Genomic DNA, 26,174 nt, shown 5'->3' with positions numbered 1-26,174 from the left:
TATGTTGTTAAAGATTTGTCTCAGTTAAAGATTTACACTGTTACTCATATTACTCCTTAATGTTTCCCGTCTCGCAACAACATAACCCTTCTCCACACTGGGGTATTTTTTGTAACTCTCCCTTATATGACAGTTCTATCTTCTCCTTCTAAGTCAGTGGTCTCAAACTCAAACCCTTTGCGGGGCCACAGTTTGGATTTGTCGGTACTTGGAGGGCCTCAGAAAAAATAGTTAATGTCTTAGTAAAGAAATGACAATTTTGCATGAGGTAGAACTCTTTCCTTTTGGCTAAGTCTTAATAATAATATTGTCATTTATAGCTAAAGAGACATATGATCAAGAAACTGTTTTATTTTACTTTTGTGATTATGATAAACATACCGAGGGCCTCAAAATAGTACCTGAGGGGCTGCATGTGGCCCCTGGGCCACAAGTTTGAGACCACTGTTCTAAGTGATGTCACTTTTTCCCATGATGCCGCAAGGATCGCCTTGAACCTTTTCTGGAGAACCAGATTAGATTAAATATATCATCCCGGTGCCTAAATTTTGGCATCTTTTGAAACTTTACCCCTAATTTTCAGCATATGCCTGAGTATGCAGTTTTATCGCATTTTAGTTTGCACATAACAAAAGCAGAGCAAAATAATTAGCCATTAAACAAACCAAAGTAAGGATTATAGCTTACAAATTATTTTATTAGCATTTCAGAAAGAAAAAAAAATCATTATTGCTTTTTATACACACTTTGGGTTTATACAGCATTTTATATCATTGATGGACAGGTCTGCCTGCCAGTGGGGCGGGAACCCAGGGCAAAGCACCCCCTCCCTCCAGGCAGTGAGAGGGTACGTGGAACAGTCAGGGGGATGTAGCCTGCCTGCGCACAGCTGTCAGCTCTGCCGGTCCCTCACCCTAGAACAGGAAGTGAACATAAGAACAGAGGGGGCGGGACCAGCAAGAGATGACAGCTGCACACAGGCAGACGGCAGCCCCATGACTGCTCCGGCAACTTCCATCTCCCTGCACCCGAGGTGGACTGCGCTGTCCTTGGTTTGCTACTGCTGCCTGCTATACCGCTTTGATGAAGAGATTTTGGAGCATTTGAAGTGCCTCAAATAAAGATTTGTCTCAGAGTCGGGCATATCTAGCCACAGCTTTATTAAATGCATAATTAGATTCTTAATATTGTAAATATAAGAGCTAGTCAGGCGCGTGGCATTTAACCTGCTAATCAATTGCAAGTTATGTATTGTTTGGTTGATATTGTGGTAAACAGGATGCACAGAATACATAAGAGATTTTTCAATTTGGAGGGGAAATACACAATTTCTGGCCATTTGAGTTGCTAAGTGACCAAGAATGCGAGTGTCTCAACTGGCGCATGATTGGGATGGGCCAGATGGGGTTAAAAGTTATATGGAGAGTGTTGAAATTCAACTGCCCTCCGTACAACTTATCCAATCCAAAACGGCAAGAGCCAAATAACAGGTATATCTTTGTTCAGTCACACAATGGTGACGCTTAGTAAATGTACAACTTTGTATGAATAAGCTGTCCATCCAAAAAAGCTGCACAATTGCCATGGGGCTGAAATTTTACCTCTTTAGAAAATGGCAGAGATTTTGCAACGGCTATTCATTAAAATACTAAAAAGCTCCATTAATCAATTATGCATAGATTTGTCATTTAATGAGAAGATGTATAGCATTAGGATTCGATTGGTACATATCCGATAAGCCTCAGATGGCACGATTTGTTCTTTATGATCTGATAATTGCTTTTATTTTTTCTTCATTTTAATTCTTCTGCTTTGCCAATGGTTGTGAGATAATTGTCCCCAGTTGAGTTGGGAGATTAAAACCCCCTCTTCCCCGTAGTCTACAGGTTTTCAATCTCGGCTAATAGGGCCAAGAAGGAATCGTCCTCATTTTGTGGATCGGAAGTTGGTGTGAGCCAGAAAACTGAAAAGTAAACATATACTGGATGCCCTACGAGTCGTGTACACAATGTTTGCCCGAGTCGCTTGAGTAACTAAATTATTGCAGCTTCCCCAAAGGCCAGTCTCCTCCGCTGGAGGGCTTTCATGCAAGTAGCCAATGGAGCACGGCCTGGTGGAGTAGAAAACGGAGACTTTGAAAAGGTTTGCAGGGTGTCTGTTGTCTGATGGCATCTGTCCGGCCTGCGTACGGTTTACTCGACTCCCTTCATAAATTCCAGGAATTCTGTAAAAAGGCACCAATTCATGAATTAAATCCCAGCAACCAACAGTGCATTTGATGCAGCAAAATAATTACATTACATTACATTACATTAGTGATTTCTATTCCGCTTGTGCCTTGCGGTTCTAAGCGGATTACAAATTAGAAGACTGGACATTTCCAGTATCATTGCAGTACATAGAATCAAGAATGTGTCAAGTTACAATTGTTAGTCTGGACATTTCCAGGAGAAATTGAAAGCAAATAGTAGATAGTGATAGATTGTTTTGATGAATAGAAATAATACAGTCAGGATTCAGAAGTGTTGCTATGGTGGTGGTGGTCGTGAGAGTATTTTCTAATACTATTGTGAGGTTATTATGATGGGAAGTGTTTTTTGAAGAGATGAGTTTTGATTTCTTTTCGGAATACTTTAATGTCTATAATCCAACTGCTTCTGCTGTGATTAGTGAGGTAGCTAAATACTGATTTGTCTATCATAGTATTCCATTTTCTAAATGTTATTTGGACTTATTGTAAACCATTTTGAGCCTTTGGTTTGACACAATAAATATAAAATCTGTTATCTTATGTTATGTGACCTGATCAACGCTTGACTATGAAGAATCAGATTGATCCTGTGGTTCAAAAAGGATACTATATTTTATGGCAATTGCGTACCATCAGATCTTATTTTGAAGCTGCTGCTTTTGAGTATACTCGATTACTGTTTATATGAGGAGTACTAAGAAAAAACCTGGCTAGACTAGCCTTAGTTCAGAATACGGCAGTAAGATTAATTTTTGGTTTCAGGAAATATGACCATGTGACACCTTATTACCGTGAGTTGCATTGGCTTCCCGTTGAGGCCTGGGTGATCTTTAAATTGGGATGTTTATATTATAAAGTCGCATTTGGAGTTGTGACAGGTTCCTCATAGTGTCATACAAGAATAGAAGAAAAATCTTATGCCCTATTGATATTTCCATCATCTAAAGGTTGTAAAAGTAAGAAATATCACAAGCACACTTTCATATAAAGCAGCTTATTACGATAGAGATTTCCGTCCTCTGCTACTTCAATCTAGCTTTTTATGAACATTTTAGAAAACTATTGAAAACCTCTCTGTTTTCAAAAATTTCTAACTAATTAGATCCTTTACATTCTTCACATTATAACATGTTGGGGTTTTTTTGAATAAGATTTTTTTGTTAACTGCATTGAACTCATGGTTATGCGGTCTAAAAATCCGCTGTTCTATTATAAACAATACTTACCATCATAGTCAATCTTGCCATCATTATTTTTGTCCCCATCTCTCATCAGTTCCTCAATGTCATCCTCAGTGATGGTCTCTCCAGTAGCTTGAAGCATTATCTTCAGTTCTTCAAGGTCAATGTATCCATCAGCGTTTCTGCGCAAGAGAGTATAATGGACTCAGAGCTACAGTCGGAGCAACCCAGTGGGAGTAATAGGTTCAGTACACAGCAGAGTTAAGACGAGAACTATCTGAGTAAGATGAAGAGCAAAGCATTCTTGTTGGGTCTTATAAGAGATTTTAACCCACTGGTTTTAAGGTTTAATTCATCTTGAACTCTTTCTGGAGGAGTAAAGTACAGCAGGCTGAAAACCAAGGAAGCCAGGGTTCAAATGCGCCTTCTCCCACTAATGTCTTCCTATGGCCTTGGGCAAATCACTTCATCCGCCATTGTCTCAGGTACAAACAAGAGGAGTTATGGGAATTAGATAATGGCAGGTAGTTCTTTTGCCTTCTTCATCCAGAGCCCAGATGTCAGTGAGTGAGACAATGGATTATCCACCACGACTTTATATTGCCATACAATGGAGGAGCAGCAGACCACCCCGGGTGCCGTATCGGTGGGGGCACTAGAACCTCTCTGTCCCACCGCACCATCCCCCCCCCTCCTCCTGTAACTCTGTGGATCTTCGCTAGTACGAGCAACTTCTCTCGACTGTTGCTCACACTAGCCTGGATCCCCTCTGAATCATTTCCGGGTCAAGGGGCCAGGAAGTGATGTGAAGAGGGAAATCCAAAGCTGGTACAAGGAGCATGCTGGAGAAAAGCCTCTCACACTGGAGAAGATTTATAGGTACAGGGGGAAGGGAGAGCACGAGCAGGGGGATAGCGCAGAGAGGAGGGGGCATGGGGGGCACCACCGCCCTAGGCGCCTTTTGCCCTTCCTACGCCACTATTGCCATATTTACTATACAAAGAGTTCAAAATTTTAGAAATTCCATCTTAATGTAAAATAGTTACTGAAGCTCATGCCAACTGCCCTGAATTGCCTCCCCATCATTAGTAGTCCTGCATTTGGAATTCCCAGAGCTAGCTGACTTATCCCAAATGCTAAAAAGATGGAGGGTTTAAAAATCCACAGAGCTGGTAAAGCATAGGCCACTGCCTGTACCCTGGCTTTAGCTGAAAAATTTGCAACTAACTGTTCATGAATTCTGAGATGTCAACACTTCATAAAGTGTGACTAGGCAGACTAAATAGGCCATTTGGCCTTTATCTGCCATCATGTTTCTATATAACTCATTTATGGCTCTTCAGCTTGGAAAAGAGACAGCTGAGGGGAGATATGATTGAAGTCTACAAAATCCTGAGTGGAGTGGAACGGGTACAAGTGGATCGATTTTTCACTCCCAAAATTACAAAGACTAGGGGACACGCGATGAAGTTACAGGGAAATACTTTTAAAACCAATTGGAGGAAATTTTTTTTCACTCGGGACACATTGCCAGAGGATGTGGTAAGAGCAGATAGCGCAGCTGGTTTTAAGAAAGGTTTGGACAAGTTCCTGGAGGAAAAGTCCATAGTCAGTTATTGAGAAAGACACAGGGGAAGCCACTGCTTGCCCTGTATCGGTAGCATGGAATATTGCTACTCCTTGGGTTTTGGCCACCGTGAGAATGGGCTACTGGGTTTGATGGACCATTGGTCTGACCCAGTAAAGCTATTCTTATGTTCTTATGCTAGTCATCTCTCTATGGATACCTTCGCTTGTTTTTCCTCCAATACATTCAGCATCCACCATGTTTTAGCCACTTACTTATCAAACATTCTGAAGAGCTCAGATAACTCTTCTTCTGACTTTCCTTTACTGTCGTCTTTCATACACCGGACCATCATAACCAAGAACTCATCAAAGTCTACTGTGCCGCTACCTGAAATGATGAGAAAACTGATGATAATGCCTCAGATTAAGATAATTGGAGAACCAAGAGTGTTGCAGTGTGTGTAAAGAGTTCAGTTCAAGGCAGATTTTAGACCAAGAACCTAAGTGTAGTCCACTGGAATCAGACTTAAGTAGCATAACTAAGGTTACCAGATTATTGCTGGGCATAAAGAGGATGCGCATCCAGCCCTGCCTCATTCCGTTCCCCAACCCATGCCCCCTGCAAATCTTTCTTTGGGTCGTGTCTGGAGGGCATCTGCACATGCTCGGATGCAATACAGCGATGTCATATGCATGCATGTGATGTCACCGCGTTGGGATTCGTTTTAAATTCTTTATTCATTTTTGCATGTTACAACAAGTGTAGCAGATAAAGTCATATGAACTTAAAAATACACACTTGATTAACCCTCATATAATACATTAAGTATAACAATTCATTACAAATGAATATTCTATAATATTTTCAATATTATGTAATAAACCTAATATTTAAATTATTCTTATTAAATAGAAAATCCTCCCCTCCCATCCCTCCCAGTTGCCTTCCAGACACAGTCCCAAGCTCAAAGCTTTCCAAAACCCAAAGTGCTGTTTTTATTTACCCAGTTTAACCGTTTTCTACCATTTTTTTTTATATTGTACACCGTTTAGACATTTATTTGGATAGACAGTATATCAAAAATAAACAAAGTTGAAACTTTTGAAAAGCCACCTGGATGCCTGGACAGTCCTCTACAATGAGGACATGTCCTGGTAGACCCTAAGAACGCCATCAGTTGCACACATCCCAATTGCATTCCAGATGCAATAATGGGTTCTGCTAGTGTTCTAGAATGGAATCTGGGCTCCCCCTCCAGATCGTCGGCGTACCTAAATGAAGGTGTCCTGTTGTAGAATCGTCCCCCAAGTGTGTTACTTGATGACTGAAGGCAGTTCACGTTGCAGCTTACAATTAGTTTGAATCAATTTTCCAGCTTCTTGAGTATGTACATTAAACCAGGCCTTGAACTCTTAAGTGCACAATTTCTGAAATCTCCTGAAAGCTGCCTTTGACTTAGCAAAAAACAGGGAGATCTATATAATTTACTCAAACAGATCCAAAATCTGACACAAATAGAGAATAAACAATAGAGCCTTAATCACAATAGTAGAATGTTCACATGTAGCAGACCTCATACACCCGGGACTATAAATATACCATGTTTTTAATACAGAGCAATTGAAGTTAAGTGATCTTTATTAAAAACATAGCATGTTTACAGTCAATTTTTAACAAGTGGATTTTGAAAAATGTAATAAATCCGAAATGCAAACCAATGATGAATGCATCACCCCCAGGAAGGACATAAAAGGAATTGAATAATGGCCCGGGTATATGAGATCTGCTATATGTGAACATTCTACCATTGTGATTAAGGCTTTCTAGAGACCCCAGCTTACCATCCTCATCCACCTCATCAATCATCTCCTGCAGCTCCTCGGGGGTGGGGTTTTGGCCCAGCATTCGCATGACCTTCCCCAACTCCTTTGTACTGATGCAACCATCCTCTGCATCCTGGACAAAGATATCAAAGGCAGCCCTAAACTCTGCAGAAAGAAACAAGAAAGATGAGACATGAGAGACCTTAGCAAAATGTGTCCTCCTCACAAGAAGAATAATAAGTTTATATGCCGCAGGACCGTGAAGTTCTATGCGGTTTACAATGATTAAAAGTTACAGATTGAGTAGTACTAACAGAGTTAAGATTTAGCGGTCAGTTATTGTGGGGAAAGATTGTTCAGTGTAACTGCCTAAGTACTTTAGGAACAAATAGGTTTTTAGGTTTCAAGCATGAGTAATTGTTTCAGATCTTTATCCCATAATGTTGCCTGATAAGAGAAGAGATGTTGATGATGCCTTTTAAATTTACATCCTTTAACCAGCGGAGAAACAAAATTCAAGTTTGAGCTTCTCTTAAGTCGATTGGTTGAGAAGGAGAAAAGGTCGGTTATCTATTTGGGGGCTAGGCCGGAGAGTACCTTAAAGCAGAAACAACCAAATTTGAATTTCACATGTGCCTCCATCGGCAGCCAGTGCAGGAGTCGAACTTCTTCAGACCCAAAATCATCCTGATCGCCGCATTTTGTACCAATTGTAATGGTTGCAAGTTCTTCTGGGAAATTGCCAGATAGGCTATATTACAATAGTCAGGTTGGCTCAGTATAAGGGATTGTACCAGAATTCTGAATAATGAAGCATCAAAATATGCTCTAATGGACCGGAGTTTCCAGAGAGTAAAAATGAGTGCATGGAGACAACTGTATTTGATCTAGGCTGAGTTATAGATTCTGGATATGCTAGTCTCCCCTCCTATAGGAGAAAACACCCTCCAGGGATTCAAGACAAAGTTAGACAAGTTCCTGCTGAACCAGAACGCACGCAGGTAGGGCTAGTCTCAGTTAGGGCGCTGGTCTTTGACCCAGGGCCGCAGCGTGAGCGGATTGCTGGGCTGTAATTTCAGTTTCATGGTACCTCACATGGCAGAATTTGGATCGAGTAATGTGATTGCCTGTTACTTAGCTTTAGTTAAGTAATTAGAGAGTGTTATACAGTTACTCGAGTCTGGCATCATCTGCCTTAAAGCCAGGGATTCTCGGGGTCCTTATACTAAGGCCCGCTAAATGCTAAGGCACCCATTATAGTCTTTGGGCACCTTATAACATAACTTTATTCTTCTATACCGTCATAGTCAGATGGCTTCTAGACGGTTCAGTATTTAGTGCACTGAATTAGTCAACGCGCCTTAGTAAAAGGATCCCTTAATTATCCGAATGCCTGTAACACTGCCAGGAACATTGTCATTTGCAGGAAGATCTTAGGAAATTGGTTGACTGAGCCTACAAACGGCAGCTGAAATTCTAAGTAAAAGGACATTTGGGAAGAATAATCCAGATTACAGATACCAGATGCTAGGGTCAGCAGGCCCCAAGAAAAAGATCGAGGTGTTATCATAAGCAATACGCTGATACCATCCATGAAATGTGTGTCAGCAGCCAAGAAAGCAAACGGGATCCTAGGATAAGAAATACTGTAGTGCATGCTTTGACCTCACCTTGAGTATTGTGTTCAATTCGTATCGCCTTATCTCCGCGGAAGAAGAGCAACCAAAATGATAGAGGGGAAGGAACTCCTCTAATATGAGAAAAGGCTAAAGAGCTTAGGGCTCTTCAGTTTGGAAAGAGATGGCCGAGGAGGAACATGATTGAGGTCTACAAATCCTCAGTGGCGTAGAACAGGTAAAAGTGAATCGATTTTTTTTAATCCTTCAAAAATTGCAGACTAGGGGGGACACTCAAAGTGACATAGAAATACCTTTAAAACAAATAGAAGGAAATTTTTTCACTCCAAGAATAGTTAAGTTCTGGAACAAGTGGAACAGTGGTTAGCGTAAAAGGATTTAAAAAATTCTAATCTAAACCTTAGGTTTGTATACCGCATCATCTCTACATTCGTAAAGCTCGACACGGTTAACAAGAGTTAGGGTAGAAAGGAACTCCAGTAGAGGGAAGAGGCAAAATGAAGAGAAAATTTAGAGGACTTGAATAACCAGAGAGGGAGGAGGAGTTACATTTTTGAAAATAACCAGGTTTTCAGATGTTTATGGAAGAGTTGGAGGGAGCTCAGATTCCTAAGAGGGGAGGTAAGGTTGTTCCAGAGCTGAGTGATTCTGAAAGGGAGGGAAGAACCTAGTTTTCCTACAAGGGAAACGCCTTTTAGAGAGGGAAAGGAGAGTTTCAGTTTTGGGGTGGATCTGGTGGAATTGGGGTGAGAGGAGTTCCAAGAAAGAGGAATAAAGGGGGGAGGGGGAGGATGCCGTGTAGGATCTTGAAAGTGAGGCAGGCACATTTGAAGTGGACTCTGGAGATTATCGGAAGCCAGTGGAGCTTGGACAAGTTCCTGGTGGAAAAGTCCATAGTCTGTTAATGAGAGAGACATGGGAGAAGCCATTGCTTGCCCCGGTATTGGTTGTATGGAAATTTTGCTGCTATTTGGGTTTTGGCCAGGTACTTGGGACCTGGATTGGCCACTGTGGAACCAGAATACTGGACTAGATGGACCACTGGTCTGACCCAGAACGGCTATTCTTAGGTCAGGCATAAACAGTTGTGTAAAATCTTGCATTTTTAAAGTTAAAATAATAAATTACTCAATTTTCAAAGAAAAAGAATAATGTAAAAGTCCATTTGCTTCAACTTTCCTTTTTCTATAACAGAGCAGCGAGGGAAAACAACACAGAAGTGTATTAAATCAGCCAAAAGAAGCAGAGTCAGCTACAAGTAGATTCAGAGGCAATGTTTGGAGCTGGCCAGAATATATGAAATCAGTTAAATGCTGAAAACTGACCCTATGCTCAGAATTGTTTCTGTTATTGGTACTTTTAAAGCTGAGAAAATAGTTAATAGCAGAGGAGGGGCGGCTTAGTGGTTAGGGCTGCAGCCTCAGGTTGCCGGGTTCAAGCCCAGTCACTTACCATTCCATTGCCCCAGATTGTGAACCCACTGGGACACAGAGGGAGAAATGTAAACCACTTAGGCTATAAATATATGGAAGGGTCTCCCTTCTATATTACCCTGCCCCTTCCCTCTATTACATTACATTAGTGATTTCTATTCCGCCATTACCTTGCGGTTCAAGGCGGATTACAAAAGGAGTTATCTGGGGCAGGGTAATATAGACCCTTCCATGTATTTATAGACCACTTATAGCCTATGTGGCAACTTCATGGTGCTGAGGCTGAAGCCCTAACCACTAAGGCAGTAGAATCTGAATTGTACTCTTGCTTGTATTGGGAGCCAGTGTGAGTCGAGGTAACCGCCGTGATGTGGTCGTGTTTCCTCAGCGAATAGATAAGTCTTAGCGCTGTGTTTTCAACTATTTGTAGTTGTTTTATCATGGTTGCGGGGCAGGGGAGATAGAGTACGTTACAGTAGTCTAGAAGACCTAGGACTAGGGGCTGGAATTGTGTTCTGTCGAAGAATTTTCGAACTTGCCTTAAGTTTCTCTTGATCGCGAATGATTTTTGTATTGTTTTGTTGATTTGTGGTTGCATGGTACAGCATCTGTCTATTGTCATTCCTAGAAGTTTTAGAGTGGGTTGCTGTACCATGCATGTATATTAAAACACCTTTCCACGTACCATTTTTCTGCTCCTCTGTCAGCTGTTCAACCTGGAGTAATAAGAAAAAAAAATGCATTAATAATTGTTGGCTGTTAACACTCACCTTCACTCACATTTTCTATGCATGGACTCGGCAGCTTAAACCAGAAAAAGAGCAGTACAGTGCTAGCACAGCTCATGATACCAAGCGATACTTACTTGTGAACATCCATGGCATCCGTTCTCTTAGGTTTTCACGGCTGGCGTCATGATTATTGCTGTTTTCCGGGTCTCGTCATATCTGGGTAGGTAGAACACGATGACTGAAATGTCGGTTCTACCTACCCAGATTCGGTGAGAACCGGAAAACAGCCACAATCATCCATGGTATCATTTTAAAAAGGCCTGAAAGCCTCTTACAGACGTTATTGGCCGAATGCTATTTTGTGAATAAGGTTAATTGCTGCAAAATGGCTTTTTCTAGCTCATGGAAAGTCCACGGGAGACTCCAAATTTGCACAAATTTGTGACTCCCTGCTCTGGCCTGTAAATGCAAGACCTTTCCACCCCTACTGCATTACTGGTTCCAGTGAAATCCCACAGATTTCTACCCATTCTTCTTTGGGATGTTAATGTGGATATAAGAAGTGTTTTTCGAAACACTTGTTGGGTCCGGTACGTTTCACCACAAGAACCAGTTTTTGGATAGGATTATTTTATTGATGCTTTTATACATCTTTTTATGACTTTTATTGAATACATTCCTGCACCTTGTACATTGTCTGCAGTATTATTTTGGGGTTTTTGTGTGGCATTTTTACTGCAGTTTCTGTTGGATTCTTTTCGCTTTACAATGTGGCTATAATGTACAATTAAGGTAAAAACCAGCAATTCAACTTTTGGATAATAATAATAACTTTTTTATTTTTACATACCGCCGTACCACAAACAGTTCTAAGCGGTTTACAAGGGAAGAGACTGCATAGAGACAGCGACATTACAGAGAACTTTCAAAATTACATTGGCATGTTAAGTTTAGTCAGGTTTATCTGGAAGTGTTTTGGAAGTTCATCAGGTTGAAGTGGGGTCAGAGAAATTTGTCAAAGAGATAAGTTTTGATTGACTTCCTAAACGTTTGGTACGAAAGTGCGTTTGAGATGAAGTTGGTTAAACATTTGCCTGCTTGGAATGATAGTGTTTTGTCGAGGTATCTCTTGTAGGCGCAGCCCTTTAGGGATGGAAAGGCGAACAAGTAGGTACTGCGTTTATTAGTTGTGTTGGTGAGACAGAGAGTTCAGAGGAGAGCGACACGACTGATTAAGGGGATGGAAAGCCTTTCATACGCTGAGAGATTGGAGAAACTGGGTCTCTTTTCCCTGGAGAAGAGAAGACTTAGAGGGGATATGATAGAGACTTACAAGATCATGAAGGGCATAGAGAGAGTAGAGAGGAACAGATTTTTCAAACTTTCAAATAATAAAAGAACAAGAGGGCATTCAGAAAAGTTGAAAGGGGACAGATTTAAAACGAATGCTAGGAAGTTCTTCTTTACCCAACGTGTGGTGGACACCTGGAATGCGCTTCCAGAGGACGTTATAGGGCAGCGAACGGTACTGGGGTTTAAGAAAAGATTGGACAATTTCCTGCTGGAAAAGGGGATAGAGGGGTATAGATAAAAGATTACTGCACAGGTCCTGGACCTGGTGGGCCGCCGCGTGAGCGGACTGCTGGGCGCGATGGACCTCAGGTCTGACCCAGCAGAGGCATTGCTTATGTTCTTATGTTCAGTCTCCCCTTTGCTTATCCACTGAGCTTTCTTTTCTCTGAAATTCAGTGGGGTCTAACCAACAACCATCATTCAAGTATATCTCAGCAAGGCAATGTTGTCAGGTTACCCATAATGAATATGCATGAAAGATTTGCATATAATGGAGGCAGTGTATGTAAATCAAGTTCATGCATATTCATTGTGGATAGCCTGAAAGTCAGACTGGCAAAGGGGGAGCGTGTGGCACAGCGGTTAAAGCTGTAGCCTCAGCACTCTGAGGTTGTGGGTTCAAACCCTCGCTGCTCCTTGTGACCCCGGGCAAGTCACTTAATCCCCCCATTGCCCCAGGTACCTTAGATAGATTGTGAGCCCACCAGGACAGACAGGGAAAAATGCTTGAGTACCTGAATAAATTCAAGTAAACTTGGGAGAACAGTATAGAAAATTGAATAAATAATGTCATTTTTAGTGCTTGAGAAGTATTTAGCCACTCATGCATCATTTAAAGAACAGCATTTAGCTTTGATGGCATCATCATGTATGCAGATGAAAACTTTTCCTGTTTCCCAGCTGCTTTCCCACCACCTCTAGACATCCCTCAGGAATGCCAGTGCTTCTGGGAACTCTTCAGGACAACAGATCCCTAAAGAATTGACTTAATTTAAGAACACAAGTGGATAAAAGAAGGATCCAACAGTAGGGTACACTACATCTAATGGAGTTCCTTTCTATATTTACAATGTTAACAGCATATCAAATCAATCAATCATAATATCTAACTAGAATCTCAGAGTCAGATGTGAAATATACTCATTTGTTGGAGCACAGCAATATGCCATAAATTCCAATGGAAACAGTGATGTAAATTCAGCCCAGGAAAGCTCTTCCTGGGTCCTCTCTAAAATTGTGGCTTGAACTTAGGGGTCCTACAGATACCAGCGATTCCCCTGTTGGTAAGGCCAGTGGAGTTCACTTGGGAGTCTATCTGGACGGCTTTAGACTCCCTTTCCAAATTGTGTGCAGGAACTCTACCACTGGTTAATGCAGAGGAAAAAAGAACGGATTCTCTTCTCGGGGGGGGAAAAAGTGGACCGCTTGGACCAACGGGTTCAAGGGTTACAAAAGACTCAAACTATCTTAATGCAAGATAGATTATTGCTAGTAAAGAAAGTTGAAAATATGGAAAATTATACTAAAATGTTGAATTTGAGAATACTTAACTTTCCTAAAGCAATGTCTCCTAGAGATTTATTTTATAAATTTCTTAAGGAATGGTTTAAGTACCCAGAGACTGGTTTTCTACCTTTACGTAGAATATATTACCTTCTGGTATCTAAGAAGGCTTCTCAACCTGTGGTTTCACCCGATTCATCTAGTCCAGTGGACTTAACAAGAATAATGGAAACCTCAGAAGACGAAGTCATCTCTCACACTCTACACTTCTGGTGACTTTTGTCTTTCAACAAGACAAAGAGGCACTTAGGCTGTTTTTTAGCTTAAAGAAGTGACCTTTATGGACTCTAAGATCTCCATGTTCCCAGATGTTTCAAAGTTAATTCAGACCAGAAGGAAAGGGTTCCTACAAATGAGACAATCCCTACTCTCATTGGGGGCTAAATTTCAGCTTAGATATCCTTGTAAATGTTTGATCCTATTGGATCAAGATTCATATGTTTTTTTTGACCCCTTTCAGTTACGGTTTTTCCTAGATGGGAATGGAGTAATTCCTTCCAGTGCCACAACAGTGACGTAGGTCCTTAAAACAATGTTGAATATGTAACAGTACACTAATGATTTTTCTTTGTTTCCTTGTTAGATATCAGATCCCATGATAGAATGTGAAATGCTTCTCCTATATTGTGGGCTTTATAGAGAGATTGATAATTTTATATTGAGTATTATTTGTTTTTATTTAACATATGTAAAGTCCCTCTTTTTCCTTATATATATACTGGCTTATGTATATCTATAAAAGAATAAATAAGAACTTAGGGGTCCTTTTACTAAGGTGCCCATAGAATTAGTAAAAGGACCCCTTGGAGCTCAATTGAATTGTAGGTTTGGTTTTGGTGCTGAAAATGGATCAGAATTTGTATTCAGTCTAATGCCTGTATATTTTTGGTTGAAAGTCTACCCCCCACCCGTTCCAACTGTAGCAGGCTCAGCTCTATCTTTCCCCACCCAAAACAAAGCTAACAATACCGCACCCACTCTCTCTTGAACAAATGTAGCCGCCTCCTCAGGCTTCTTTGACTCCTGGTGGTCTAGTGGCAAGTCGGGGCTGGAACAAAGTTGCTCCTACCCAGGCTGGTTCCATTACCGATAGCGTGCGGCCATTTTTTTTTAAAGTTATTGCATGAGCTCTTACCACCCCCTATTTATTTGCTAATAAAGGCAAGGTAATGTAGATGCGCTAATTGGTTAGTTCAGGACCCCTGACATAGCCCCGCCGCCTAAAAAAACAAGGCAACAACATGATTTCACGACATGTACCTTGCAACAAAACCACAGGACCACTTCCACAAAGTTGGCTACAGGCCATACAGTAATACCGGCTCAGGACATCCCAGTAAGATAACAATAGCAGCAGGATGATTCTCCAGCATTTAAAAGTGAAACATGAACCTTCACCACAGCCTCTCTCTGATGGAAGGCAAGCAGCTGGAAGGCCATCATTTCATTGTTTGGCAGGGAAATGGAATAGCTGGGACAAGGGGAACAAATGTTCTTTTTAAATCCTAAGTAACCAAGTTCCTGCTGCACAGGGGCTATTTATAACATGCCTAGACAGAGGTGCTGGAGATAAAGATAAATCTCTTGATTGTTCCCAGCGCTGGCATGTAGCCTTGGGTGCATTTATCTGAACACTTGTCTTCGGCACCACTCTTGAGCTCCAACACTGGAGTCTGGAATGTTTCCCAGAATTAGCTCAGTCATTGTATAACCTTATGTAGACATGAGATCCACTCTACCACTCTGCTGTATCCCGTGGGTCATTATGACCAACCTGTGTGTGAATGCCTCAGAAAATAGAAGCAGCCTCATACAAGCAGTGGCTTTAGGGTAGGCTGATAGAATCATTCCCTTCTTCTGCTCTAAGCAGCTCAGAAATATACCTGGTCCAGTTCGTTTCCATAAAGAGACAGATCACGGCTTTCAAGGCCACAGGGCCTAGTTCTATAAATGATGCCTAATTCGTAGGCACCGTTAACTATGGCTGTCAATAATCCGCTAGGTGCCATTTAAAGAATTGGGCTCATCAGTACCTAAGGATTCTTAGGCTCTGGTAGGCGTTAAAACCTTAGGCGCATTGTCATTTACATGAATTTATATAAATACTCAAGCATTTTTCCCCGTCTGCCCTGGTGGGCTCACAATCTATCTAATGTACCAGGGGCAATGGGGGGATTAAGTGACTTGCCTGGGGTCACAAGGAGTAGCGTGGGTTTGAACCCATAAACCTGACTAATAATACTGTGCTATGTTTTGCTGAATTTTGCTCGCCCTGCTAGGTCTCACCATACCATGTTTTGTCATATTATATTTTTACCCTGCTTTCTTAACTTTGGTTTGCCTTGCTATCTTTTACCATACTATGTCTGAAAATCTGGCACAGTGGTTAGAACTGCGGGTTATAGATTCCAACCCACTCTGCTCCTTGTGACCCTGGGCAAGTCACTTAATCCCCCCCCCTATTGTCCCAGGTACGTTAGATAGATTGTGAGCCCACCAGGGCAGATAGAGAATAAATTCATATAAACTGTTCTGAGCTCCCTTGGGAGAATGGTATGTGAAAAGTTTCAGCCTCTGATAACCAGAGCTGGTATTGTGACGTCATCATGCCTCATTCCACCAATGCCTAAGAGCCAACCTCATCAGTGATGTCATAGTGGCTTTGATTGCCCTATACTTGGCTCACTTTTGCTACATTTTGATTATTCTAGAGTGGCACGGTGGTTAAAGCTGCAGCCTCAGCACCCTGAGGTTGTGGGTTCAAACCCACACTGTTCCTTGTGACCCTGGGCGAGTCACTTAATTCCCCCCCCCCCATTGTTCCAGGTACATTAGATAGATTGTGAGCCCACCAGGGCAGATGGGGAAAATGCGAGTATCTGAATAAATTCATGTTAACCGTTTTGAGCTTTCCTGGGAGAACGGTATAGAAAATTGAATGAATACATAAAATAATATGGTGTCTATTTGAATGATTTTGATTCTCATTTGAGATCTGAAGCTAACTGATGTTATCCCAGGACAAGCAGGCAGCTATTCTTGACTGATGGGTGACGGCACCGACGGAGCCCCGGTACGGACAATTTTAGAGTGATCTCACTCTAAGAACTTTTAGAAAGTTCTAGCTCGGCCGCACCGCGCACGCGCGAGTGCCTTCCCGCCCGACAGAGGCGCGCGGTCCCTCAGTTTCTTAGTTTCCGCGGAGCTAAGAAGACGCGTTTTCAACGGCTGTTGAAATTTTTTCCTTAACTTGCCTTCCCGCTCGCGTAAACGTTTGATTTCTTTCACCTTTCTTTTATTTTGAAAAAAAAAAAAAAAAAAACAATCTTACATTTTTTTCTTCAATTTCGGTTTTTCCCCGGCGGGGCCTTCTGCCACCATCGAAGCCTCGGCCTTCGATTTGGCGGAAGCCGTTTTCCCTTTCATGCCCCCTCAACCGGGTTTTAAAAAGTGCCAGCGGTGTGCTAGGCCTATATCTCTCACGGACCCACACAACTGGTGCTTGCAGTGTTTGGGTCCTGAGCATCAGGCCTCTTCTTGCACCCGCTGTGCTACTTTAAAGAAAAGAACTTTAAAAAATCGCTTACTTCAACAGCGTTTGTTATTCGGTGCCGAGATGTCCGACCCCGTTCCTTCGACTCCGGCTTCGGCACCGCTTCAGTCGGCACCCTCGTCTTCGACGCCGCGTGATTCCACACCGGCATCCCAACAGTCAGGTAAGCCGGCTAAGAAGCCTTCCCCGCTGGAACGTCTTCCGGCCTCGAGTGCAGTGAGCCCAGTCCTGCCGCCGGTTAGACGCCAGCGGAAGCGCTCCGCCCCTATTGAGGTGAGTCCCTCGACATCGGGCTCCTCATCTCCGGGGCGTAGAGCGGCACCGCAGGTACCGCAGAAGAAAAAAGCGGTACCGGTGCCATCCCTCGATGACCGCATTACGGCCATCCTTCATGTGCAGCTTAAGGAGCAATTAGAACGACTCCTTCCTGCTATAATGACACCGAACCTTCCGGTGCCAGTCCGCACCGAACCATCGGTACCGGTTGTACATCAACCCGTGTCGGTACCGGTTGTCGAACCTGTCTTACCTGCTTCTACTGTCTCGGTACCGCTTCACCTAACTTCATCGGTATCGATGCCAGTCCTTGCACCGGAGCCGACAGCTCACCATCAATCGGTACAGACTTCGGCACCGGTGCGACCGATAACATCGCCTGACTCGGTATCGATAAGGTCGGGTAAGTCGGTACGCAAAACCCGACACATGCAAACATCGACACCTGAGTCTCGGGACCATTCTTCCCATGTCAGAGACCCTGATCTGTGGGGGGACTCAGAGGAACCCTTTCTTTCTGAAGGAGAATGTTCCTCAGAGGAGGAGGATTCGGCTCTCCCTGACCCATCCTCCAAACAGACCACTTCCTCTTTCTCCAATTTCTTGAAAGAGATGTGTGAGTCTTTGTCCATTCCTTTGGAGGCTGAATCCAAAAAGTCTAAAGCTTTTTTGGATGCCCTTGATTTTGATCAGCCTCCAAAGGAATTTTTGAAGCTTCCCCTTCATGACATCTTGAGGGAAACTTTCTATAAAAATTTAGAGACTCCTTTAACTGTTCCAGGGGCCCCACGTAAACTGGATTCTCTATACAAGGTAATTCCCATTCCTGGGTTCGACAAGCCTCAACTTCCACACGAATCCTTATTTGTCGAATCCACCCTTAAAAAGACTTCAGGAGCCAGTGTATATGCATCTGTCCCTCCTGGCAGAGAAGGAAGGGCCATGGATAAATTCGGTAAGAGGCTCTACCAAAACGCTATGTTAGCAAATAGAGCTAGTAATTATGCTTTTCATTTTTCTTTTTATTTAAAGCATCTCCTTACCACCATGGCTTCCTTCGAGAAGTATCTTCCTTCAAGAAAACATCCATCTTTTCACTCCTGCTTGTCGTCTCTATTCCAACTTCGTAAGTTTATGGTTAGGTCCATATATGACACCTTTGAACTTACATCCAGAGCGACAGCTATGTCGGTGGCTATGCGCCGTTTGGCCTGGCTTCGGGTATCCGAGCTTGATGTTAACCATCAAGATCGGTTAGCCAACGCCCCATGCCTAGGGGATGAGCTCTTTGGGGATTCCATGGACTCTACCACCCAAAAGCTCTCGGCTCATGAGACGCGCTGGGATACCCTGCTCAAGAATAAAAAGAAGCCTCCTCCACCAAGACCATACAGGCAGCAATCGGCTTATCAACGCCGTTTCACAGCCCGTCCATTGCCTACCACTGCTCAACAACCTCGACGTCAGAGGCAACAGCAACGTCAGCCTCCCCGACAGCAGCAACAGCAGCAACCTGCGAAACAACCTCCTCAGCAGAAGTCACAGCCCTTTTGACTTCATTCTCCGCAGTATAGCCAGTATCCCTGTTCCTGTTCTCCTGCCTCAACCAATAGGAGGTCGACTTTCTCTGTTCTTCAGCCGGTGGGAAGTAATCACTTCGGACCAATGGGTCCTCAACATCATCCGCCACGGCTACTCTCTCAACTTTCAGACTCTCCCACCTCAAAGCCTGCCAAAAGAGTCTGCTTTGAACAGTCCTCAATCAGCCCTCCTTATTCAGGAGGTCCAATCCCTCCTCCTTCTGAACGCTATAGAGGAAGTTCCTCTAGATCAAAAGGGGCAGGGATTCTACTCCCGTTACTTTCTAGTTCCCAAAAAGACAGGAGATCTCAGACCCATCCTGGACCTTCGCGATCTCAACATTCATCTAGTAAAAGAAAAATTCAAGATGCTTTCTTTAGCCATACTTTATCCCCTTCTAAATCAAAACGACTGGCTATGCTCCCTCGATCTCAAAGAGGCTTACACTCACATACCGATCAATGTAACCTCAAGACCATATCTCCGATTCATGATCAATCATTGTCATTACCAGTACAAGGTGCTGCCCTTCGGTCTCGCCTCATCTCCAAGGGTATTCACCAAATGTCTCATTGTGGTGGCGGCTTTTCTGCGCTCTCACCACCTGCAGGTATTTCCTTACCTGGACGATTGGTTGATCAAAGACACTTCTGCCCAAGCGGTCCTTCTGGCCACCAACCAAACCATCCAGTTTCTGCAACTTCTGGGATTCGAGATCAATCTACCCAAATCTCATATCATTCCCACTCAGAGACTTCAATTCATTGGAGCGATCCTAGACACACTCCTCATGAGAGCTTTCCTGCCATCCAATCGGCTTCAGACCCTTCAGTCTCTATGTCACCAGGTACTTCCTCTGCCGTCCATCTCAGCAAGACAAATGATGGTGCTCTTGGGACACATGGCATCCACAGTTCATGTCACACCTCATGCCCGTCTTCACCTGCGCACTCCTCAATGGACCCTTGCGACCCAGTGGTCCCAAGCGTCGGACTCTTGCTCACGACACATATCTGTGACATCATCTCTTCGTCAGTCTCTGCAATGGTGGTTGGTATCCTCAAATCTATCCAGAGGTCTTCTGTTCCATCAGCCTCCTCATCAACTAGTCATCACCACCGACGCCTCTCTGTACGCATGGGGAGCTCACTTGAACGAGTTCCAGACTCAGGGTCTTTGGTCAGCCCAGGAAAAGAAGCATCAAATCAATTTCCTGGAACTCAGAGCGATGTTTTACGCCCTCAAGGCCTTTCAACACCTTCTCTTTCCTCAGGTCCTTCTGTTGTGCACAGACAATCAGGTTGCGATGTACTACATCAACAAACAGGGTGGGACAGGCTCTCGCCTTTTATGCCAGGAAGCCCAAAAGATCTGGAATTGGGCCATAGACCATCATCTCTTCCTGAAAGCTATTTACATTCAGGGGAAACAGAATTCATTAGCGGACAAACTCAGCAGAATTCTCCAGCCTCACGAGTGGACACTCGACCCTGTAACTCTACAGTCTATCTTCACTCAATGGGGCACTCCTCAGATAGACCTCTTTGCAGCTCCTCACAATCACCAGCTGCCCCGTTTCTGCTCAAGACTTTACTCTCCACACCGTCTCACAGCAGATGCTTTTCTCCTCGACTGGTCGAATCTGTTCCTGTACGCCTTCCCTCCTCTACCTCTCATGTTGAGAACCTTGTTCAAGCTCAAGAGGGAACGAGCCACCATGATTCTGATTGCTCCGAGGTGGCCCAGGCAACATTGGTTCTCCCTTCTACTTCAACTCAGTTCCAGGGAACCTTTTCTTCTTCCTCTGTTTCCTTCTCTGCTTACGCAACAGCAGGGAACCCTTCTGCATCCCAACCTCCAGTCTCTACACCTGATGGCTTGGTATCTCTCGGGCTGAACTCGACTGATACTCTTTTGTCTCAGCCCGTTCGTTCCATTCTGGATGCCTCCAGGAAACCAGCCACTCTACAATGTTACCATCAAAAGTGGACGAGGTTTTCTTCCTGGTGTCTTCTTCATCACCTTGATCCCACTTCCCTAGCGGTGGAGACGTTGTTGGATTATCTTCTTTCTTTGTCTGATTCTGGCCTGAAGTCCTCTTCCATCAGGGTCCACCTCAGTGCCATTGCAGCTTTTCATGAGCCAGTCCATGGAAAACTTCTTTCAGCTCATCCCCTGGTATCCAGGTTCATGCGTGGGCTTTTCAATGTGAAACCACCTCTTAAAGCCCCTCCGGTTATCTGGGATCTCAATGTGGTTCTTTCCGCTTTAATGAAACCTCCATTTGAACCTTTAGCTACCTCTCCTTTCAAATTTCTCACTTGGAAGGTACTTTTTCTTATTGCCATTACCTCTGCCAGGAGGGTCAGTGAGCTTCATGCACTGGTTGCAGATCCACCTTTTACGGTTTTTCACCATGACAAGGTGGTTCTGCGTACACATCCAAAGTTTCTCCCCAAGGTTGTTTCTGAATTTCATCTCAACCAATCTATTGTTTTACCTGTTTTCTTTCCAAAACCTCATTCTCATTCTGGGGAACAAGCTCTGCATACTTTGGATTGTAAAAGGGCTCTTGCTTACTATCTGGAGCGTACGAAACCCCACAGATCAGTTCCCCAACTCTTTCTGTCCTTTGATCCGAATAAATTGGGACGTCCTGTTTCTAAACGTACGTTGTCTAATTGGCTTGCAGCGTGCATTTCATTCTGTTATGCTCAGACCGGACTGACACTGGAAGGTTCTGTCACAGCCCATAAAGTCAGAGCAATGGCAGCATCTGTAGCTTTCCTCCGTTCCACTCCTATTGAGGAAATCTGCAAGGCTGCTACTTGGTCCTCAGTTCACACTTTTACATCTCATTATTGTCTGGATACATTCTCCAGAAGGGATGGTCACTTCGGCCAATCTGTTTTGCAAAATTTGTTTTCCTAATGGCCAACCTTCCCTCCATCCCTCTTTTTGTTAGCTTGGAGGTCACCCATCAGTCAAGAATAGCTGCCTGCTTGTCCTGGGATAAAGCACAGTTACTTACCGTAACAGGTGTTATCCAGGGACAGCAGGCAGATATTCTTGCGTCCCACCCACCTCCCCGGGTTGGCTTCTTAGCTGGCTTATACTAACTGAGGGACCGCGCGCCTCTGTCGGGCGGGAAGGCACTCGCGCGTGCGCGGTGCGGCCGAGCTAGAACTTTCTAAAAGTTCTTAGAGTGAGATCACTCTAAAATTGTCCGTACCGGGGCTCCGTCGGTGCCGTCACCCATCAGTCAAGAATATCTGCCTGCTGTCCCTGGATAACACCTGTTACGGTAAGTAACTGTGCTATCTTATTTAAAAATATTTTGACTTTGGTAGCTGGTTTCACCAACAGCCTTTTGGTGTCTGTTGGTTTGTTGTGGGTTTTTTTTTGCTATTTAGTTGGGACACCGTTCTTCTAATGACAGTGGAAATGACAGCATATGCCAATGAATATTTGCTGCGTTGTTTTTTAGGGTGTTCACTCAGCCTAGCGCAGCCTGGCGAGGTGCAGCATTGCTCCGTGACTGGCACCTGGCGCTTAAGCACGCATCCCATCAGTGAGAGCAGAATGATTGCCAGGGCGCACTTATTCTGTCAAGGTCAATGGGCCTGAAAATAAATGCATCCAAGGACAGATCACCTGTTTCTGCACGAGTGATAGGCAGAGACAGAAAGGAACTGCTTGTGTTTTGTAAAACCTTTTGAAACCTCCCTTTTTCAAATAAAAATGTTGATATTCTTAGCTCTGAAGCAACAGTAGAAAAGTATCTCTAGATATGTAGTAATGATACTCTGTAATGTAGGAAACTTCCCCCCCCCTCACTATAACAGAATCCATCCATTAAAATGCAATACCCACCCCACTCCAGCCCTGAAAACTGGAATCATGCCTCGCTTATGAACCATCTTAAGATCCAAAATCTTTATAACTGAAATCAGGGAACAAGCTAAGACGCCTTGTTGTGAGCTACTTCTTAGAAAGAATTTAAAAATGGACGAGGCCAATGACCCAAAGATCACACAGGCCAAACCCTGGCGACTGTCAGGCCCCACAAACTTGAGTGACCTCTATTTACATAGTATGAATGTAGCATTCAGCGAATAGTATTAGCAATACATCCTAATTTTTGGGTGGTGGTGGGGTGTCTGTGAAGTTCCCTCCTGCTGTTTTGTCAGCCAGCTCAATCAAAACTGGCTTCTTCTAGATTAGTGGGTTGGGTTTTCAGGACAGCCCTAGTGAATATGGATGAGAGAGATTTGCATATAATGGAAATGACAAGAATGCAAATCTGCTCCATGCATATTCATTAAGGCTGTTCTGAAAGCGCTAATCATATATTCTAAGTGTTTTACAATTTTTTAATAAAGGGAAACATTTATCATACTAAATAATGACTGGACAAAACATGACAGACGTAAAAAAAAAAAAAAAACCCAACCTACAAGAGGGAAGTGGGAGGAACTACAATTTAAAAGAAAGAGAGAACGTATAGGGGAAAAAAAGAGAAGGGCAGTGAAGCAGATCATGTTTATAAGTTGAGAGGGGATCACGTTGGTATTGATCATATGCGTCTTTTAAAAAAGAGGAAGCATTTAAGGCTTCCCCTAAATTTATCTACATTTTTTCAGTCCTTATATGTGGAGGTAAAGAGTTTCAGATTGTTGGCACGGTAGTTGCGAATGAAGATGCCCGACGAGTACTATGAATGTTAAAGATGGTATGTAAAGAAGAAGGTGTTGAGAAGCAGACCTTAGGGCTCTAGAGCAGTGGTCTCAAACTAGCGGCCCGGGGGCCACATGCCACCAGGTACTTTTTTGAGGCCCTCAGTACATTTATCATAATCACAAAAATATAATAAAACAGTTTCTTGATTAAATGTCTCTTTAGCTATAAATGACAATATTATTATTAAGACTTAACTAAAAGGAAAGAGTTTTACCTCATGCAAAATTGTCATTTCTTTAATAAGACATTAACTATTTTTTCTGAGGCCCTCCAAGTACCAACAGATCCAAAATGTGGCCCTGCAAAGGGTTTGAGTTTGAGACCACTGGTCTAGAGGGATCATGAGGAATGAGGAGCTTATGAATGAAAGCAGGTTCTTTGGTATTTGAAAGAATGAAGAGCTATTTTATGCGTGATTCGATGTGGTATTGCCAACCAATGTGCGCTCTAGCATTTATCCCCTTCTCTTCTAGCAACATTTGCTCTTTCTTCAAACAAAATCCTATGATGTTTTCTTAGGCTTCCACAGCTGGCGTCACGATGGTTGCTGTTGTCCGAGTCTCGCTGCGTCTGGGTGGGCAGAACCGACACCTGTGGCTTTCGTCAGGGCAGGAAGAAAGCCACAACATGATGGTTGAAAATGTCGCTTCTACCCACCCAGATGACTGCAACAATCAAAATCCCTATTATTTTGTTTTCAAGCAGTCATGAACGAAAAGCAGAATTACTGTTGTACACGGTTCCCCAACATATGAAGGGAGCTTTTCAAACAATACGAGCTTCGTGTAAGAGCAGGTGATGTAACGTCAGATCACTGTGGGACAATGACAGTAATTGCAGAACAGAAGGAAACTGCTACCACTGGTCCTTGTGGAGTTCAAGAGTTGTAAAAAAAAAAATAAAGACATTAGTGGATCAGGTTTAACCTTACAGGCCATGATATTCCCAGATGTTAACAAGGACATTATTAGGGAAATTGTTTGTACCTTGCCTGTCTCAGGTTACCACTATTGGCTGCTCTTTTTCTCTTATTTGTTCAAAGTTCTGGTTATTACTTTTCTGGCACCTTAGCACAGATTGTGATCCCTGTCTGGGACCGAGAGGGAGATTTTGGGTGCCGTACTCCCTCATGGTTTAACCAGTTTTAATGTTAATAATTTCTCCTAATTGTATTCTCTTGTACACCGCCATGAACCGAAAGGCATATGTGCGGTATATAGATAAAAGAATTTTGTTATGTTATACACAGTCAGTGGTAAATTTAAGCTTCACATCTTCATTAGTAAAATCTTGGGGCTCTGAAACTCGGAAACAATTTCTTCTATAACACTTTGGAGCTCAGTGTCGCTTCCAGTACTATTTAAGTACACAGTAGGAAATATTTATTATTATTCTGCTCCGTATTAATCCCACTTATCAGACCCTTAAATTTTTTTTATCACAAACTAAAGAGTTGCCCATTGTCTACTGAAGGAAGCTGCACTTCCTTAATTCCTAACCGCAGATTCTTTCAGCTTTATAAAAAAAGGGTCGCTTACCGCTGCCTTGTAAATATCGTCCATGGTGGGCTGCTGCTGGTGTGGAGCTCCGTAGAGAGGGGCTGTACGGGGTTACACCACTTCCAAGTCTGCCAGATATCTCCTCCTTGGAGAAGAGCTTATATATCAGTCTGTCGGCTCCACATCTGTCACTCACAAGCTGGCTGCTGCTTTCACCGATATGCATTGCATCCTTGAAATAACACAAAGCACCGATTACCACTCCCCCATTAAAGTGCCCCTGGGTGGCTAAGAGATTTACTGCTGAGGTATGCACATGTCGATGCAGTCTTCAGTTGAATAATTCCATGTAATCTGTATAGAAAATTGAATAACCCTCCCTTTTACAAAACCGCCTAAGTTTTTAACACTATGTCATCAAATTCAGCCTCCCCGTTATAAGAAACTCCAAAAGTCAGAGAAAAGAAATAATTGCTTTCCAAAATGTGATCTTCTTTTCTCAAAAAGAAGATGAAATAAAGTGGGGGAAGGGGTTCCTACTATTTTGGCTTCTACCAGCAGGAAAATGGGTGCCAAATTGAATTATATCAAATATTTTCACGATTAAGGCTTATAGGGGGTCCTTTTACTAGCTAAATGCGAACGCATCCATGATATTCTATAGATGCATTAGCACACGCTTAGTAAAAGAGGGGGATATTTAGAAAACTGAATCACAAGTACTCTCGTCAGAAAAAGAACCACCACATTAGCTAAAGGAAAACCATGAATAAATATATTAACAGCCTTTAAAAAAAACAAACAGCAGCCACTAGCTCCAAAATAAGAGTCAATGAAAAAGGAAACTTATCGATTAAAGCAAGATATGAGGCTCCTTTTACTAAGGTGCGCTTGCGTTTTTACCGCACGCAGAAGATTAGCGCGCGTTAGCCGAAAAATTACCGCCTGCTTAAAAGGAGGCGGTAGTGGCTGACGCACGCATT

General features: G+C 43.1%; 1 protein-coding gene across 1 annotated transcript; it reads right to left on the bottom strand.

Annotated features, from left to right (window-relative positions):
* Nucleotides 1-670: 670 nt before the first annotated feature.
* On the bottom strand, nt 671-25,359 carry TNNC1 (troponin C1, slow skeletal and cardiac type). Its single transcript, XM_033926513.1, has 6 exons — nt 25,231-25,359; nt 10,581-10,611; nt 6,844-6,990; nt 5,275-5,389; nt 3,478-3,614; nt 671-2,224 (listed from the first exon to the last, which is right to left on the bottom strand). Exons 1-6 carry the CDS (start codon nt 25,252-25,254, stop codon nt 2,193-2,195), a joined length of 486 nt encoding a protein of 161 aa, XP_033782404.1. The 5' UTR covers nt 25,255-25,359; the 3' UTR covers nt 671-2,192.
* Between the last annotated feature and the right edge of the window lie 815 nt (nt 25,360-26,174).

The sequence above is a fragment of the Geotrypetes seraphini genome, chromosome 17, assembly GCF_902459505.1.
Source record: "Geotrypetes seraphini chromosome 17, aGeoSer1.1, whole genome shotgun sequence".
Taxonomy (NCBI): domain Eukaryota; kingdom Metazoa; phylum Chordata; class Amphibia; order Gymnophiona; family Dermophiidae; genus Geotrypetes; species Geotrypetes seraphini.
This window is presented reverse-complemented; position numbering and strand designations above follow the sequence as displayed.

What these genes read in the sequence shown, in the direction of transcription:
- TNNC1 (XM_033926513.1), bottom strand. Translation starts at nt 25,254, where the DNA reads ATGGACGATATTTACAAGGCAGCG. An exon ending in ACGATATTTACAAGGCAGCG is followed by an intron (nt 10,612 to 25,230) that starts GTAAGCGACCCT and finishes TTATTACTCCAG; the next exon opens with GTTGAACAGCTGACAGAGGA. An exon ending in TGATGAGGTGGATGAGGATG is followed by an intron (nt 5,390 to 6,843) that starts GTAAGCTGGGGT and finishes TCATCATTTCAG; the next exon opens with GTAGCGGCACAGTAGACTTT.